The following is an 18,390-nucleotide window of genomic DNA, read 5'->3' on the forward strand; positions in this document are numbered from 1 at the left end:
TGAATTTTATAGAACTGAATGTGTCAAATTAGTTATTTTTTACAAAAATAAGAACTGTGTGTCACTAATGGAAATACATTAATAAAATCATGAAAATAAATTGAATATATGAACAAAATAAAACATACCTCAGAACTTCATCAAGTGTATCGAAAATCGCCCCCGCCAGTGCCGACGTTGCAGACGGACATGTCAGTGATGCTCGACTTCGCCCTCGACTTCGATGGGTATTGATAAGATTTTATCGATACATTATCGATTCCGCTTATCAGTCTGATTCCTTATCGATACCTCTTGTGATTTTTTTTTGTGTACTAAAAGTAGGCTTTACAGGTTTCTATGTCAGCGGGTCAAGAGCTTTTTCTTATTGTGCACCAGCTCTGTGGAACGGTCTTCCTGTGACCGTGAGGCAGTTGGAGTCTGTGGGCATTTTTAAGTCAAGCCTTAAAGCCTATTTTTATTCTCTTTCTTATGAATAGTTTTTTTTTATTTTTTTGTTTTTATCTGTTTTTTTTACTTATGTTTTAATTGTATTGAATTATTTATTTATTTTTTATGTTGAACTGTTCTATATGAGGTGCCTTGAGATGGCTTTTATTGTGATTTGGCGCTTTATAAGCCAATTAAATTGAAATTGAATTGAACAACATTTTATTGAGTCTTAATTGTTCTCTGCCCTGTGAAGCGATAATGTAGTGCAACGCCTAAGACAAATTTCCCTAATGGGACAATAAAGTTGACCGTGACCTTGAACCTCCTAGGGCTTGGCATCCACATATGTGGACATGACGTTTTTGGTTGTCTAAACCATAATACTAAGTTTTGTTTCATGAGAACCTTCTGGTCTTAGGAGGTTAAAGTAAATAAATATGAAATTGGTCACTGGATCCTTAAACTTTGGACATAATAAACTCTACATGGTGGATCCTTGATCTCTGGACATAAATAGAAATAAAATCTGTAGTTTTTGTCAAAAAGCATTTCCTTTCAGACATTTTGGCATGAATGTCTTTCCATATATCTGAGCTCAGCTCTTACAGCTGGCTGTGCTGTATGTCAGCATCAGTTTAATTCATAAAGAACACAGCGCGTCTCATTTTGGGAAGAAAAAAAAATGTTTTAGTCGATTGTAGTTTATTTTCTGTATTACAAGCGTTTGGAAAGAGGTGTCATTTTATTTAAAGCGGCAATTTTATGTCAACGGAACGGAGGACGATTCTCGGTTTCTTGAGTACAACATGACAAGAGTCCCAGTTAGTGACTTAATCCACACAAAAGCGACTCACGATATTTTAATGGCTTTGAGAGGAGTTAAGAAGCGGACTTGCCGTTTCTGAAGAGCAGCGAATCAAAGCATTGCTTCAATGGCTCACGCATCAAGTGGAGTCGCGCTGCAGAAACGGTTGATTACAGACCCGCTGCAGACCAAACCCTGAATATCCGTAAGACTTTATTTTGTACGTCCGTATGACTCTGAAACTCGGAAAAATCCGTATCATTTACGGACAATCCGTACAGGTTGACATGTAAGGTTGTCCAACTTCTGTCCCACTCAATGGGACAAGACCATGTTTTTGAGACAAGGACCACAGGAGATGCCACACTAAGACACCTACACTTCAGCTTTGATAATGTAAGATAAAAAACTGTTCACTCTGGCTCAAATATGTAACTGTGGTGCACTCTGTCTGCTGAGCTCTGACGTGGACATAAAGTGAGTCAAAATTTTCCTTTTCTGTAAGTTGACTGTGTGATTAGTGTTGTAATATGTTTTTAAAATAACAGCACATCTCAACAGTCTACATTTTTGTTTGCAGTACATCATTCAAATCCACATCGATTTGTGGTGCCGTCCTCCAGCCTCCATGGGCAGAAAGAAAACTAATCACCACAGAAGTGAAACTGTGAAGGGAAGCAAAATCAAGACTCTTGACGGCATAATGCAGTCTGCAGCCTCACCACATTATTGACACAGATTCTCCACACTGTAGCTTTACACATATTCTACCATAGTATAAATTAATTTGATTAAAAATGAACAACTTAGTTTAACATTGCAACAGAATTATTTAACTCTGTTTGGAGTGTATCAAATGCAGTTCCTGCAGAGTATTTTATCCTACAACATAATAAGCCATTTCAGCATCTCAGTGCACGCGGTGCATGCTGCGCGGGGTCAAAGTCCACAACTACCACAAACACATGATAAGGGCTGACAGCAGTGAATATTGAAGATTCTGAGCACTGAAAGTTGACATTTTGAAAGAATTTTGCAAAAAATGGGCTACAAAGTAGGTGGGAAGCAGAAGAAAAAAACGTGGCCCCATGTTTTGCACTCACACTACGCTTGTCTTCTTTATACAACTAAAGAAGATGAATGGGAGCTGTTAAGACTGTAAGTCTTTACTGACGGCTGCCAATTGACAATTCCCAATCTGTTACAACTGTCAGACTGTTGATTAAAACGAGACATCTTCAACAAGAAGCCCCCCTGCATGTGGTTATGAGGCGTATCTCATTGCGGCTGACTGCACCTTACTTTTAGAACAACACGGCCTTTGGCAAGTACGGTGCAGTTATGCTCTGTATTTACACAATGTGAGTGTTGGGTGTGAAAAATGACACATGCGTTGGTTGCACACTGCCAGTTACACTTGTGTCACACTGCTTGCTGCTTTGTGGTAGGTGGAAGCTCTGGAACAGAGAGTGTCAATCATCTCAACAATTTCCAAATTTTCTCACACTAAATGTTAACCGGTGCTTTAAAAAATAGGTTGTTTCAGATGCTCTGTCATAAATGTCTTTATTATGCACAGTTGGACTCAGACTGCTGCTTCTGTTCGCGTGTTGCAGGTGTGGCAGTTGGGGCTCTAATACCTTCCCAATTTCACTCTGGAGGGTCATACCAAGGGAAGTGAACTATGTTGACTACTATCATGGAGGAGACAATAAACCCTACCTCATATCAGGAGCTGATGACCATCGGGTGAAAATCTGGGATTATCAGGTACAAAAAATAAATAAATGAACCCGTGATACATTGATTTATTTTGGGTCAACGTGTGTGTGAAAATGCATTTATTGCTAAGTAATCAGAGTTCTATGATTACTAGTACTAGTGGTACAAGTGCAGTTGTACAGACTTTGTGGGAGGAGGAGGGGCATGGGTTTTTTAAAGAAACATTGGATCAAGATTTTTGATTAGATTAGATAGAACTTAGTGATCCCTTGCGGAGACTCCCTCAGGAAAAATTGAGGTTCCAGCAGCATTGTATAGCAGCACAGAGGGTAAGAAGCACACAGAGTATCAAAAGTGAAAGTAAAAAGAAAAACAGATTGCAAATATAAATACCAGACAACTGATCAATACTGGTTTACTGGCTACTACTGTTCTTCTCCTTCCTGTACCCTGTGTTCCTGTTACTCCTCCTTTGTTGCAAAGGTTTTGGATATTTTTCTGCCTGTAAATATTTAGCCCTAATGTTAACCCTTTAAAATAAGGATATGTTAATTATATTAGTTAATACAATAGCAATAAGCGTTATATAAGAGGTTAATTAAGAGTTAATTGTGTGTTTATTGGTCATTTCTTAATGGTAAGTAAGTCTCTTCAGTTGCTCCCTTGTTTTTGCACTTGGGATCGCCACAGGAGATCTAATGAGGATCTAAAGGTTGATTTTGGCACAAGTTTTACACCGGATGCCTTTCCTGACACAACTCCACATTACATGGAGAAACATGGCAGAGGGTGGGATTTGATCCAGGAACCTTCCGCACTGAAGCCAAGCACACTAACCCCTTAGCCACCACCCCTGCCACTGGTCATTTATTAATGGTATTCATTTTAAATAAAGTCTTAATCAGTTAACCATTCACTTTTATACAGTAACATGATTTTGGAGGGAGCCCTCCATCTAAAGTTAGCAGACCTGCACTTTCATTGGCAGGTGGCAAGCCTCAGTCTCGGGTTGCCTCAGACTGCCAATGAACCGGGGGGGCTGCTAACTGTAGACAGAGGGCCCAACATAAACCATAGGGCCCGGAATAAAATCATATTATCATCAATATTATTACTAACACTACATGAGCACATACAAACCATATCCACTATCACTCATCAAACAAAGAACCTCCATTTATCCTAGGGTCATATTAGTTATTTTAGGTAACAAAATTACATAATTTATTTTTTGTGTGTTGTACTAATTGAGTGCATACAATCAATTTATGACTGAGTTGTGCGTGACATAATACATTTGTTATCTGTCTCCATTTACAAGAACAAAACTTGTGTTCAAACCCTGGAGGGTCATGTCCAGAATGTCTCATGCGTTGCCTTCCACCCGAGCTGCCGATTATACTCACAGGTTCCGAGGATGGTGGGTATGTAGTTTTCTGAAGCATTAACAACAACACAAACAAAGAAAAGCACATGGACCAAACAGGCCACAATCTGTGTTTTTGACCTTTGCGTCACTGCTACAGGCACTGTTCGAATGTGGCACGCCAATACTTACCGCCTAGAAAACACTCTCAACTACAGCATGGACCGTGTGTGGTGTTTGTGTGTGCAGCCCGGCTCCAACAGTGTGGCTTTGGGCTTCGACGAAGGATGCATCATCATCAAGGTATTGTTACAAAGTACATGGTGATGTTTACAGACAAAAATCACGATTCCTCACTTTACAATATCTTGCATTTTTACAAGCAGATATTCTACACTATTGAAAGACGTAAAAAATAGACAAAAACTTGTCTTTACACACACATGCAGAAATTTATACTGAACAAAAATATAAATGTCACAAATTTGTTTTTGCTCCCATTTTTCATGAGCTGAACTTAAAGATCTAAAACATTTTCTGTATACACAAATACGTATTTCATTCAAATATTGTTCACGAATCTGGTAGTGAGCACTTCTTTGCTGAGATTATCCATCCCACCTCACAGGTGTGGCCTTATATTGTGGCCAGCCTAAGGCACACCTATGCAATAATCATGCTCTCTAGTCAGCATCTTGATACGCCACACCTACGAGCATGGTGCTCTAGTTCCCTTTGAATTGAAGTGGAAAGTCTACACTACAAGCACATCTTGCTTGATTCATTTCAACTTCACTGTGGTGGTGTCCAAAAATTACAAAAATTGTGTCACTGTCCAATAACGTATGGACCTAATTGTACATTGCAGTGTGTAAACTGAGATTGAAAATGGAATCTGTTCTTATTTATTTGGTTCTCATCCCTCCTTTCCTACATTGTTTTTCCACTTTACATCTTGTGTCTCATCCTCCTGTTTCTTTTTCTGTCTCAGCTTGGCCGGGACGACCCGGCTGTGTCCATGGACTCTAGTGGGAAGGTCATCTGGGCTCACCACTGTGAGATGCAGGCAGGCCAATCTGAAGGCCGTGGGGAGAAATTGAGATCCAGGATGGAGAGAAGTTATTAGTGGGAATTAAAGAGATGGGCAGCTGTGAGATCTACCCACAGACCATCCAGTACAGTCCCAATGGGAGGTGAGAGGCAGAAACAGTGGACGGAGCCAGTGCTGGTGATTTTTTATGGTAGAATGAGGACATAAACACGTCAGGACATTTAAAAAGTATGAGGACGCTGGGCATATGCCTTACTGTGTTTGTGATAATAACATGATTTACATCTAAATTTGTTTCATACTATATAAATCATTTGCATATTTGTCTCAGCCCATCCACTACTTCAAATTACATTTGTCTTCCTGTGAGCTCAGAAACGCTCTTTGTTCAGCACTGTTATGCCCAAACAAATGATCCCAGACAAGTAAATAATAAACGTACTGTGAATACCCTTCGTAACACTGTGTATTGCGACCCAGACTTGTGATCATATATTTTAATTTAATGTCAAGCTTTGGTCAAATTTGGCAAATGTGTTGATCCTTCAGTGTTCCTGGACTGGTTGTGTTGACACATTTAATTTCTGGAAACTCATTCAAGAACACACTGTTACCAGTACTAAAGTGATAATAATAGTAGTATTTAATTTTAAAATGTCTTTACTTTCTGTTTTAATCTGTATCTTTCCCATAATTTCAATGGCACACAATGAACCTGACCTTTTGTCCAAAAGAATATCAGATCTCTAAAATTTCTGTTAAAAAAAATCAAAATAATAATAATAATTACTCAATTCATCTTTTGAACAATCTTGATTCAATGAACAGAAACAGGAGAGAAACAATGTTTTTGTGGAGGTAATGAATGAATTAATGAAAATTATTCTGGAATACCTTAGGAAGTTAGTTCACAAGCTGTACAACTGACAAGCAAAGAAGAATACAGAACCTGTTTATTATTAAAGACATTATTTGTGTTGATATTACTACCAATTTTCAGTGTAACCAATTCAAATATCTGTGTATTTGAGACTCTATTTCAAATAGTTACCCACAACATTAATGTGAACAGTCCATGGTAAAAGTGTGGCTTTAGTCCAGTTGGATCCTTGACTGAGATTTTAAAACATTAGTTGTATGCAAATACATATGTGTGGTTTTGTTTTGTTGCCAGGTTTGTAGCTGTGTGTGGTGACGGGGAATACATCATCTATACCGCCATGGCCCTGAGGAGTAAAAGCTTTGGTTCAGCTCAGGAGTTTGTCTGGGCAAACGATTCTTCAGTGTAGGAACTTATTATCTGATGGAGACAACAATGTACCAATTATGCACCAGCGGTTTTTGACATATTTAAGCGTGCACATCATATTTACAGGTATGCTATAAGAGACAGCAACAACATGGTCAAAATCTTCAAGAATTTTAAAGAGGACAAAGCGTTTAAACCTGAATTTGGCGCTGAAGGTGAACTTTTTTATTTGTCAATTGTTGTGGCACTGAGTGTGTGGATGCAGTACTTGTTTGATTGTAACGCAAATGTTGTGTTGTCATGCAGGTATCTATGGAGGTGTGATGCTGGGAATGAGATCAAAACATGGTCTGGCCTTTTACAATTGGGACAATACTGAACTGATCCGCCGTATTGAAATCCAACCTAAACATGTGAGTAATACCATACCATACCATACCATGAGACAAGCATTAGGTCTCGTATCTCTAACTAATATTCTTGCAACCTGAACTCTGGCTGTAGAGTAGGTGTAGACATACAGTCTTGTAAAATTTGCTTCGCTATCCATTGTGATGTGAACTAGCCATACTTAAGCTATCCTCATCTGAACATGAGGAATATACATACCACAGTAATCACTCTTGTGGTCATAGTTTAAGTCCAGTTATGGGCCACTGTTGATCCTGTTGGTAGATCATCTGCTCCCCAGGTTTGATTAGCTGTGAATTGCAGCTTTGCTGCTGGATGTTCCTCATCTACATTTAATTTTTGGGTAATAAAGCAATATTCCTGATAGTTATACAAAAAGTGTCAACTATACAAGGACAGTTGGGGTCATTTCATAAGGTAAGGCAAATTTTAGCTTTAGCTAACTAAAGCTGGATCAGCTGTCTGCCTATCCAGGACCTGTGGTGGTTGCATGCAGTTGTGGGCACAGTTCAGTTAATCCGATAACAGATTATTATCGAAGCTAATGTTTTTGCTAGTGGATTAGCTTTTCAGATAACTTTTAAAAACATCATCAGATCAATTATCGTCTGATAAATTTAGTTCAGATAACTTTCAGTCCGATAACATTTTTTTTTTTTTGCTGGTAAAGTGAGCAAAGTTTTTAATGGTCAAAAACATTTGTAACCCTTAAAATCTCTCGTTATGGCCGAACAACTTTCCAGTTTCTGGGGATTCTGTTAGTGCGCGCCTGTGGCCAATGTGCTTGATGAATTCCTGCGCAAAAAGTAGTTCCCAGATAATTGTGATATTTTCCTATGAGATAATGAGTATATATCATCTAAATCAATTCTAAAATTTACCAGTAATAAAATTGTAAAGAGAACTGAAGTTTTAAGAGTGGCCATAATAAATATTTAAGAAACTTAAAACTTTATGAGCATTGTAAACATTGACACGATGGAGTTTGATGTGGAAGAGTTCAGAAAGATACAAGTGGAATGTTTTGATTACCATTTACAGTTGGCGATGAAAGACTTGGGTGTTAACTTCGTGTTAAAGTCAGAACAAGCTGCTGCACTGAAAGAGATCTATCTGAGAAGAGACACATTCTGTGTGTTGTTGCTCCAACGAGAGTGGCACGCTGAGCAGGGTGGCGAAAGTAGTCCGGTGAGCTCAATCTGTGGGCGCGAGCTATCCCACAATGCCAAAATAGCAGAGATGTCGGTCCAATGAGAGCGGCACTCTGAGCAGGGTGTGTTTGTGGCAGACTGGCTGCCTGTCGCTTGCTGATGATGTCATCATTAAGCGCAAAACGTGATTGGCCAGTTGACGCGGGGAGCATTGTGGGTAGTGTAGTTCAGGTTCACTTTAGAATGAGTGCTATAGTGAGTGCTATAGTGACTTTATAGTGAGTGCTATCGTCCACTTGACACAAAAACAAAATGGACTAATTTTAACATTATTTTATTTCTTTGCGGCTGACGGTATAAATGAATTGCCAAGACTCAGTGGGGGAGAGGCACAGCTGTGTACAGAGGGACTTTTCTTCACCATTTAGACACTGTTTTGGATTTTTTTTTTTTTTTTTAAAGGACGCTTTATATGGATTATTTCTTCAGATGAATTCCACTGAAACTAACAGGTAAGAATTTATATTTACTACGTGTCTTTTACTCTCCCAATCAATGCAGTAATAGACATATTTCGGTTGTTTAAGCCACAGGGTTCAAAGCGTGTGAAAAAAAGCAGCAGCTTTTTAGTTTATAAATGACGTATATATACTATACTATATAATTACTGAGAAACTGTGACTTCTAATACTGTGTTTTACTGCTTTTGAAAGATGATGACAGTGTTTGGGGTTTTATTTTTTATTCATTCGTTTTTCGTGTGTTCTTACGTATTTGTGATCCTTGAATTTACCCAGCAGTGAAAAGTGAAAGTGAAATTGGTTTATCAGAAGCCGACAGTGTCATCTGATGTGGCCGCGTCCAAATCAATCCTAAAAGTTATCGGTTATCTGTAATAAAAGAATTTTTTTTTAGCAGTTTATCGGTTTAGCGTCGTAAAAGATAACTTTTCAGTTATTGGATTCATGGTTATCGAAGCTAACTTTTTGGTTAGCTGTTCCCACCACTGGTTGCATGGTGTGGAGGATACAGTGACGTGCAGCACCAGTGAATGTTCCCAAACTTGACTTGACAAGGTAACATCGGTTAAACTAATTTAAGGCAAAATTTGAAAACTGGCTAATGTTAGCATTTATCCTTAGAAACGTGACACAATCTAATTCAGAACTTCTGAAGGCAAGAAAGCAAAGCCGTTGTAATGATGGGAGTGAGTCAGGCAGATGAAACAGTCTTCTAAAGTTAAGAAATGATAGACTATTTCAGGGATGTCTGAGATTGTATTTTTTGAACTATAACATTTACAAGCAGCGGCAAGAAGGCTCTATAAATGTTTTCAACCCATGTAGGAGGGTGTCCTACCCCCTCAGTACACCCTGTAATTCAAACTATAGCGCCACAAAACTTTAACCGTAACTGAAAATTTTGTATTCAACCCTGAATGAGTCTGTCTGCCTCAATAACTCCTCCATATATCACGACAATCTTGTTCCTGGGTGAGTTTGAGGTTTTCAGCCCTTGTGTGCGAAGCTGTCATGAACTTGAGATGACTCCTGCCAACTCAATCCTGTCAACTGCCCCAAAGAAATGCCCCTAGCATTCACTGCAGTCAGTACTCTGTTCATTATAATTCCTTACCTTCTTCCTTGTCTTTAGATCTTCTGGTCGGACAGTGGGGAGTTGGTGTGTATCGCTACACATGAGTCTTTCTTTGTGCTTCATTACCGGGCAGACAGAGTGACAGAAGCCCAGGAGTCCAATGAAGATAAGAGTCAAGATGGGATAGAAGATGCTTTTGAGGTAGCAACACTATTATGTTCTAGGATTATATATATATATATATTTTTTTTTAACAATACAATATAAAAAGTGTAAGGTTTTAGTAATTACTGCGTATGTGTATGGCCACTCATTTAATAAATTTGTTGTTAAATCTCATTTCCTTGAACTTTTATGGTTTTTTCTTCCTTCAAAATAAGGTGCTGGGTGAGGTCCAACATGTAGTGAAGACAGGACTTTGGGTTGGAGACTGCTTCATCTACACCAATTCTGTCAACAGACTAAACTACTATGTAGGAGGAGAGATCATCACCATTTCCCACATGGACAAGTATTGTTAACTGGAAAAGTATTATTAGCATCACATCCACGTGTTTTGTCTGTTGGGAAAACACACCTGCTTGATTCCACTTGCTGCTTTCTCTCACTCCTGCCTTTCTAAGCAGAAAGAGTGTCAAATATTCCCCCAGAACAGTCATAACACTAGAACTCTTGTCTCTGGTAGGACCATGTATCTGCTGGGCTACATCCCAAAGGACAGCCGTCTTTACCTGGGAGACAAAGAGCTGAACATTGTCAGCTTCTCCCTGCTGGTTTCAGTGCTGGAATATCAGACAGCTGTTATGAGGAGGGACTTCAGCTTGGCCGATAAGATTCTACCCACAATCCCCAAGGAACAGAGGACCAGGGTAGCCCACTTCCTGGAGAAACAGGTACACATCCTCAACTTTAACTTTTGCATGCTTGCACTTACTTGTTTTTCTGTTTCATCATTCTAAGTGTAACTTAATTTTATTCATACAATGTAATTGATCTGGAATCACAGGCACTAGACTTCTCTGATTGTACCAGGAAGTTTCAATACATATGTCTAATCTCTACATTTGAAAGTAATGAAAGAATCACTTATGGGGTAAAATGTGGACATCTACTTATTCTATGTTTCTACATGTTGTTTAGGGTTTCAGAAAGCAAGCTCTGGTTGTGTCTACGGACCCAGAACACAGGTTTGAACTGGCGGTGCAGTTGGGAGACCTTGAGGTTGCCCATCAGATGGCTTTGGAGGCACAGGTGAGAGCAGCCCATTCACAGTGACACCAGGTAGCTGTACTGTATCAAAACGTGCTGCAAACCTGGAATAATGTTGCTGATCCCAGTATTGCTGAGCTTGTCTTCGGTTTGTTTTTTTGAAACATCGGAATGTTGATCTTCCAGTCAGAGCACAAATGGAAAGAACTGGCTGTGATTGCAACTACAAAGTCCCAGTTCAGCCTGGCTCAAGAGTGTCTGCACCAAACTCAAGATTATGGAGGATTACTGCTGCTAGCAACTGCAACAGGAAATGCCAGCATGCTGGACAAACTGGCCGAAGAGGCAGAAATGAACAGCAAGGCTAACGTCACCTTCTTGTCTTATTTTCTTCAGGGAAAGTGAGTGTCGCCATAATCTTAACTTGCCCCACCATAGCTTCAAAATGGGCAAAAAAAAATATTTTAAAGGTTTCATTACACCAACATTTGATTTTGTAAATCACTGATTGGGAAGAACATGCACCTTGTGCCATTGTTCCATTAAATTGAAAAATGCCCCATTGGCTCATTCAACTCTGTAACATGTGCACATATGTACACTCTGTTCGACAACCCTTGCGGTTTAGAGAGAGTTTCTACATTCAAACCCACCACCCCGCATAATCTCTGTGGGAACCAACAGTAGGATGAACAGAAAACAGTTCAAGCACAAAATCCCTAAATCAAATGAATGCATTGTGATGATGAGTTTGTCCAAGATGTTCATTATGGGTACAAGTTGGCAACCACGACTGTACGGTGTGAGAGGCTACATATTAACATTTGAAATGAAGCAACAGAAAGTTTTCCTGGAACCATGTTTGAATGATTATATTTTCGCCCTGTTATTTGCCCAGACTTGAGAAATGTCTGGACGTTCTCATCAAAACAGACCGGTTGCCAGAGGCAGCATTTCTGGCAAGAACACATCTGCCGAGCCAAGTGTCAAGGTAAAGTTCACCATACAAAGATGGGAACAAGCAGCACTTCTGTAGGTATGTGTGTATTTAAATATGCACTACCACTGAGGTGTGTACGATTTCCTTTCCTCCAGGGTGGTGAAGTTGTGGAAGGAAAGTCTGTTGAAGGTCAACCAGAAGGCAGCATACGCTTTGGCTGACCCTTGCCAGTACAGCAACCTGTTTCCCGGCATCCAGGAAGCCATAGCTGCTGAACAGTACCTGAAGGAGACTTGTGTTAGGGTCAGACCCGCTGCAGAATACCCACTCGTCACGGTCAGTGGAATACTCAGAGTTGTTATACTTGAAAATGTCCTGAAGGAATGCTTTTTCATAGTGCATTTACAATGGCTGCAGAACCATTACAGTGGTCGCTATAGCAGAATTTCTGTCATGTGCAATGGCAGACTGCAGGTGATGACTTGAGGTGCTGTCATTTTTCAATGCAAGCAACAGGGATTTACTTAATTGAAAGATGCAATAGCGTTTTAGTGTTTTGCACAGTGTTATATTAAAATAGGAATCCCTGGATCTGATGGCAGGTGAGAAAGTTAACGTGTTTTTTAGTTTATATTCCGTTCTGTAATATCACAGAAATAATTCACGTTTGCCTGTTTAAAACCAGGTGACTCTCTGCTCTTGAATAATCCATCTTTTGCTGTACAGTTTTCCTCCTTGTTAAAGAGAAAACAACATGTAGTTTGTCCTTGTTGCTGCGGTAAGCAGCAAAAAGTTGCTGTGCTTGCAGCCAGAGGTGGCAGAATCTTTCCATAAACCTTTCATTGAAAACTGTGATTTAACATAAACACAACATTTGTGAAGACGCGTTGATGCATAATTAATAAAATATCCAAATTTTCCTGTCAGTTGTTGAAGTGGGACTTCATAAAAACTTAATCATCTGAATTAACATTTCACATTTTGAATATTTTCAATTTAAGATTACATCTGGCTTGTTTCCTTGCCCCACAGCCAAATGAGGAGCGCAATATTCTAGATGAACATACAGGTTTTGGACCAAAAGAAGACCGGATTGAACCAGAGGTGAGAACCAGAACCTGCCCATTTGGGTTTTGTTTCTGAATTTTGATCCAATTTGAACCACATTTGGAATTACTGAAGGTCAGACATGAAAAAAGTGATGTGAGGAAAAAAAAAAGTCCGGGTCACAAGGCAAAGTCAAACATTTTAGCCTAATGTTTTTTTTTTTTAATAAAGGCATATTTAGAATGGCTACTTCAGTAAATCACTTAAGTGACACCTATGTAGCCTATTAGTGTTTAATTGCCATCAGTGACATGAGGTGAGGCTCATGGCTGGTGAGGCACTGATTTCATCACAACCAGATTTACAAACATATGAACCACAGAGTAGCTCATTCACTGTTTGATTGGCAGCAGTTAACAGGTTATGTTTAAAATCTCATGTCAGCAGTCTTTACACATACAAACTGTATCACACAAAAAGCACATTTAATAAAAAAAAAAAAACATTATGAACTAACCTTTACTTATAAATGAAGCCCATGTACCGCTCCTTCTGAACAAAAGCATTGATGACTTGTAGAAGTCTTCCTTATCTTCCTTCAGTTTTAAATTCTCTGTCAGGGAAGAAAGTCATCCTTCATCAGTCCTGTTCCAACTTTATGTTTGGAGCCTTTTCTGGCTTTGAATGGGAATGGTCGACCGCTCATGTCTGAGGAGACTTCTTTGTAAATTCTTCAGGCCAATATCCCATCTGAGTCCAGACATTGTCACAAGTTGAGAAAAGGAAGCAGAAAAAAGCAAGTTTCTTGTTGGACATCCACACAGACTTTAGTGTGTTCCACTCCGTTTGAAAAGAGCGGGTCTTCTGTCCCGTAGTCTGAAGCAAACCTTTTAACCCCAGTGTTGGTCTTCCTTTAATTATTACCTCCTGCTTCGATTGAAAGTCCAGTTTAGAAAATTGTTTCAGTTTGGATGTGTAATCCTCCATTCTGAAAGTAAAGGTCAGGCGAGAGGAAAAAATAAATGAATGGCTGCTCTTGTAGCTTGCTGTCACTTATTCTGCAGCTGAGGAGCTTCTGCAAGAAGAATCCCTGGGATCACTAGTGCGCCCTACCATGAGGCAGGAGAACTGCGTGCCTCACCTAGTGCCTTTTTGCAGTTGTTTTATGATCGCACAGCACACGAAACACGTTACGCACATATACAACTGTTGACAAAAAAAAAAAACGCTGTACATTATGTACATCAGTTAAACTATTCAAATTTAAGTTCATAGACCCAAAGTGTTTGACCATTTTAAGAGCGACATAGATACAGCATGCCAGCAGTTTGCCCAGTGATTGCGCTATTCAAGGTCAGGCACGGCTGGCTGCTGCCTCACCGCACGTCCCTGATTAGCATGTAGTGTGGTTGGAGGATTGTGTCATGGTCAAACACAGTAGAACCGTATATTATGGTATCACTCTGAGTCACCCGTCTTATTTGTTGTAGATTGTGAATGAATAAAAGTTACTTGTCATGATTTAACATTTCAAACTACACTTACTGTCCTCTGTGCAGATGGAGCTGGAGAACACAGAAGAATCCAGTGGGATAGCAGCAGTGACACAAACTGAACCCACAGAAGAATCTGATTCAGAAGAATCAAAATCAGAAAAAGAGGCCATCTCAAAATCAACATCCGTTCTGCAGGGCACACTAACAGAGGAATGTGTTGAAGAACAGCAAGCAAAACCATCATCCACTGACGCAATTGACCAAGAAATGGAAACACTAAACAAAACTACTGCTGAATCAGAAGAATCAGAGATTTTCCCCAAAGAGCTAGGAATGGAACAGTCCAGACCCATGGAAGATATCAGATCATTAGTTGAGTTGAATGTGCAGATAACTCCAGCAGCTGATGCTGAACATACCGTCTGTATTTCTGAATCTCTGTCATCTCGTACAGAGACGAAGAAGCAAACGCCAACAGAAGCTTCAAGTGAGGCAGTAGTGCCAGAAGCAACAGACACAGAGAACCTTCTTTTCACAGTAGATACTGATGTAATACCATCAGAAACAGAGAACACCATTATTTCTGAAGAACTAGATGCAGATTTTGTTTCTTCAGAAATTGCATCCATCATACATTCAGCAGCAGCAGCAGATGAAACTGCTGTTATTAAGGGGCTCACTTCAGACTCAAAGCCATCAGCAGCAACAGCTGCTGAGGAACTAGCCACTTTTGACCACGATTCTGTAGAGCTAGCCAAAAATTCAGCACTAGACACAATAATAGCACAGGAGCCACTGCCATCTCAAGATCCAGAGCATGGAAAAGAGAATGCAACACTCCAAGAAAAACCAGAGGAAAACCTCCAACCTGCTAAGGCAGAGATCTTAGTCCCAACAGCAGAGCCCTCAGAGGAGCAGGCTGATCCTGAGGGAGAGACAGCAGGCTGCGAGGAAGAGATAAATCTGGTAAAGGGCCTTTTTTGAAAACAATAGCAAAAATTCACTGTGTAACAGTACATTTAAGAAAAATACTGTACAGTGTCTGTAAAAAACTATATACAGTAGCTTATCTCCTTTATGATCTCAAAATGGTTAAAGCTGTACTTTATTTTTGCTAAAAATTACTTCATGTTGCAATCAAGTTATAAGGCACCTTTATTTCTGTCGTACAAAATTCAACAACAAACAAATCACACGATTTTTTTTGGCTGGTAAATTATTTATTTTGTGTGTGGGGGTCACTGAGAAATGGCTTAGTTCATCATCCCAAATTTGCTTCATTTCCATATACAATTTTGTACATTATGAGCCCCATTAAATAATTTTCAAAAATCCAAAATATTGGGTTCATGCTCTAAATAGGTTTCCTTCGCGAAGGGTCGAAAATAAGGGGGCATGGCACTTTTTTTTGCCGTGTACACTTACTTTCTTGCCAACTTTGAAGGGCCATACTTTTAAAAGTATAAGATCATACCTTGACCTTCACCTGTTACTGATTATCCAAATACCTTTATACAAGGCCCTTGGGGTCAGGAACGAAAGGGGTAATTTGGATGAAAATTTGGGTTTCAGCTACTGATAGCATCTAGCTGGGGACCAAAATTCATTTTCAAATCAGCATAGCCCTTTTCAAACCGCATAGTGCCCTTCAGGAATTTAAAAAATAAATGAATAAAATCGCACTTTGCTTCAGCAGCAAACTGCATGAGTTCACTGTAAGATTTTACAGACATCAAGGAGGAAGCGCATGCACAAACTTTTAAAGTTACCACAATCGTCTCTCACTAACTCATCTTGTCCAAAATATGTCCTGATATTATCCGTAGTTTTTCCCAACAGCGTATCTTGATGTCTGTGTATATTAACTGTCCATCAATCTTTCTGTTAACATTTTATTTATTTATTTTGCACTTTGACTTCTTCACCTCCACAAAACTACTGCTCACATACAGTATACAGCTGGCAGTGCCCTTTAACTCTCAACCGGCATCCTGGGAAATGGCATCTTTTGTCACTTTTTCACAATTTTTTTTCTGCTACATAATTTAGGGTTTTGTCCAAGGGACTACAATTTTAAGCAAGTTGTCATTTCATTTTTACAATAAAATTTGTGTGTGTGTACATATACATATATACATACATATACATATATATACATACATATACATATATATAATGTAAAAACAGTGTAAAAGCTCAAGGGGGTGGTTTTCACATGCACTGCATGTAGCAATGAAATTGTCATTACCATTGAAGACAATGCAGATTTTATCTCAATATATAAATATTTTCTCCTTGTAGGATTTCAATGAGCTGGATCTCGATACTTTGGACCTGGAAGACATCGACACCACAGATATCAACCTGGATGACGATTTCTTGAACGAATGACAACTTTTATAAACCAGATTTTTTGAAAGTAGCAAAAACCAAAAAGGGCTCCTTCACACATAACATGAAAGATGAAGAAACCGGAAGAAAATCCACGAACCAAAAAGGAAATGGGTAACCACGAAACATTCCACCTGCTGTCAGGAGGAACACACGTTCGGACAGGCATGCACAAAACCGTGGTGACGGAACTTTACCACTGTGCTACAATCACTGTCTTATAACAGGAGCGTAAAATGGCTAAAATCAACAAGGAGATAAATGCATTATTTATTTATTTTTTTTATTTTATTTCCACTCTTTTCATCTGTCATGGAAACTGCAATTTACATGGTGGAGGTGAAATCAGCCAGTTGGGGGGCTTCACACCATGCCGCGCGCTCAGACGCTGGCCGGTCCTCATGAGAGCGTGAGGACTGGACACTCCACATGCCTTTTGTGTTGGGGGAAGGGGGTGGACGACGACGACACACTCCACACATCATTTGGGGGGGGTGACACCTGCCGAGATGGGATTTGAATGAGCACTCGCAGGGCATCCACTGTCTTTTGGCCACTTGTGTGTGCGAATGTTGTAGCGACAGCTGTACGAGGCGTTTGAGGTGGCTCAGATTCTTCATGAATGGCACACAATTCCTCCTTTGTGCACTAGTCAGCTTCAATCGTGTTATGTGTGATGGGGCCCTAAGATAAAGTAAACATAATACAGAAAGTTTGTGTTTTTGCAAATACGGGATACATGTTTTCAATTAATTGTGGAATGTTGCCTCTTAAAACTCAAAATCATAAACCACTACATTGATGATAAAGTTGGTGTCAGTTTCTAATATTCATAAAGGTATTTTCCATTGTGTTTCTTAAATCTAGGTGTCTTACGTTCTGACAGTCACATATTTACATTATGATGGAAGAGAATTACTTTTTACTCAACGTTCTTCTTGAATCTCACATGGCAGAAGTATTGATCAATTTGATTATTTTTGGCATTCCTGAACTGGAATTTTTACTTAAAAATTTAACTAATTCAGACAGCAATTCAATTTTTTTTTGTGTTGGAAAAGGGGCAACCTGTATAGTATGTACTACAAAAATGATATTATGAAGGCAGAGTACAGGATGGAAAATTTTTAAAAATCTGCATTTGGTTGTACTTTTACATCTATTACAATGTTGGATTTAATGTCTTCATAAACCATTGACTTTTGTGTGTGTGTACCTAGTCATTTGACAGAGCCGTTAATGCATAAAACTGCTTTTAATACATCAAAAACATTGTTTAATATGAAATCCATGTTGCTGTTGCAGGGATGTTGAAGAGGTTACAGATCATATTTTCTCTCTCTTTCTTATAGCACATGCAGTGGACTCTGTTCTCAGTCCTGTGTGTTCATCCACGCCTCAACAAACTAACTTTCGATCCAGTTTGGACCAACCTTGGTGGAACAAATGAAGGCCAGCCAAGGACAAATTAATTTTGAGACCAATCGGTTAAAAGACCATGCCACAGGCCAAGGTCAAAATATG

General features: G+C 39.3%; 2 protein-coding genes across 2 annotated transcripts; both read left to right on the plus strand.

The window, feature by feature from the left end:
• Positions 1-2,918: 2,918 nt before the first annotated feature.
• LOC117508913 (coatomer subunit beta'-like) lies at positions 2,919-5,451 on the plus strand. Its single transcript, XM_034168752.1, has 4 exons — positions 2,919-3,007; positions 4,281-4,379; positions 4,486-4,628; positions 5,317-5,451. Exons 2-4 carry the CDS (start codon positions 4,328-4,330, stop codon positions 5,449-5,451), a joined length of 330 nt encoding a protein of 109 aa, XP_034024643.1. The 5' UTR covers positions 2,919-3,007; positions 4,281-4,327.
• LOC117508177 (coatomer subunit beta'-like) lies at positions 5,395-16,904 on the plus strand. Its single transcript, XM_034167841.1, has 14 exons — positions 5,395-5,518; positions 6,551-6,661; positions 6,752-6,840; positions 6,932-7,038; positions 9,841-9,984; positions 10,164-10,294; positions 10,469-10,676; positions 10,924-11,034; positions 11,179-11,393; positions 11,891-11,983; positions 12,088-12,268; positions 12,965-13,036; positions 14,539-15,441; positions 16,777-16,904. The coding sequence occupies exons 1-14, from the start codon at positions 5,466-5,468 to the stop codon at positions 16,864-16,866; spliced, it is 2,508 nt and encodes an 835-aa protein (XP_034023732.1). The 5' UTR covers positions 5,395-5,465; the 3' UTR covers positions 16,867-16,904.
• The last annotated feature ends 1,486 nt before the right edge of the window (positions 16,905-18,390 follow it).

This window comes from Thalassophryne amazonica, chromosome 4 (assembly GCF_902500255.1).
Source record: "Thalassophryne amazonica chromosome 4, fThaAma1.1, whole genome shotgun sequence".
Classification (NCBI taxonomy): Eukaryota; Metazoa; Chordata; class Actinopteri; order Batrachoidiformes; family Batrachoididae; genus Thalassophryne; species Thalassophryne amazonica.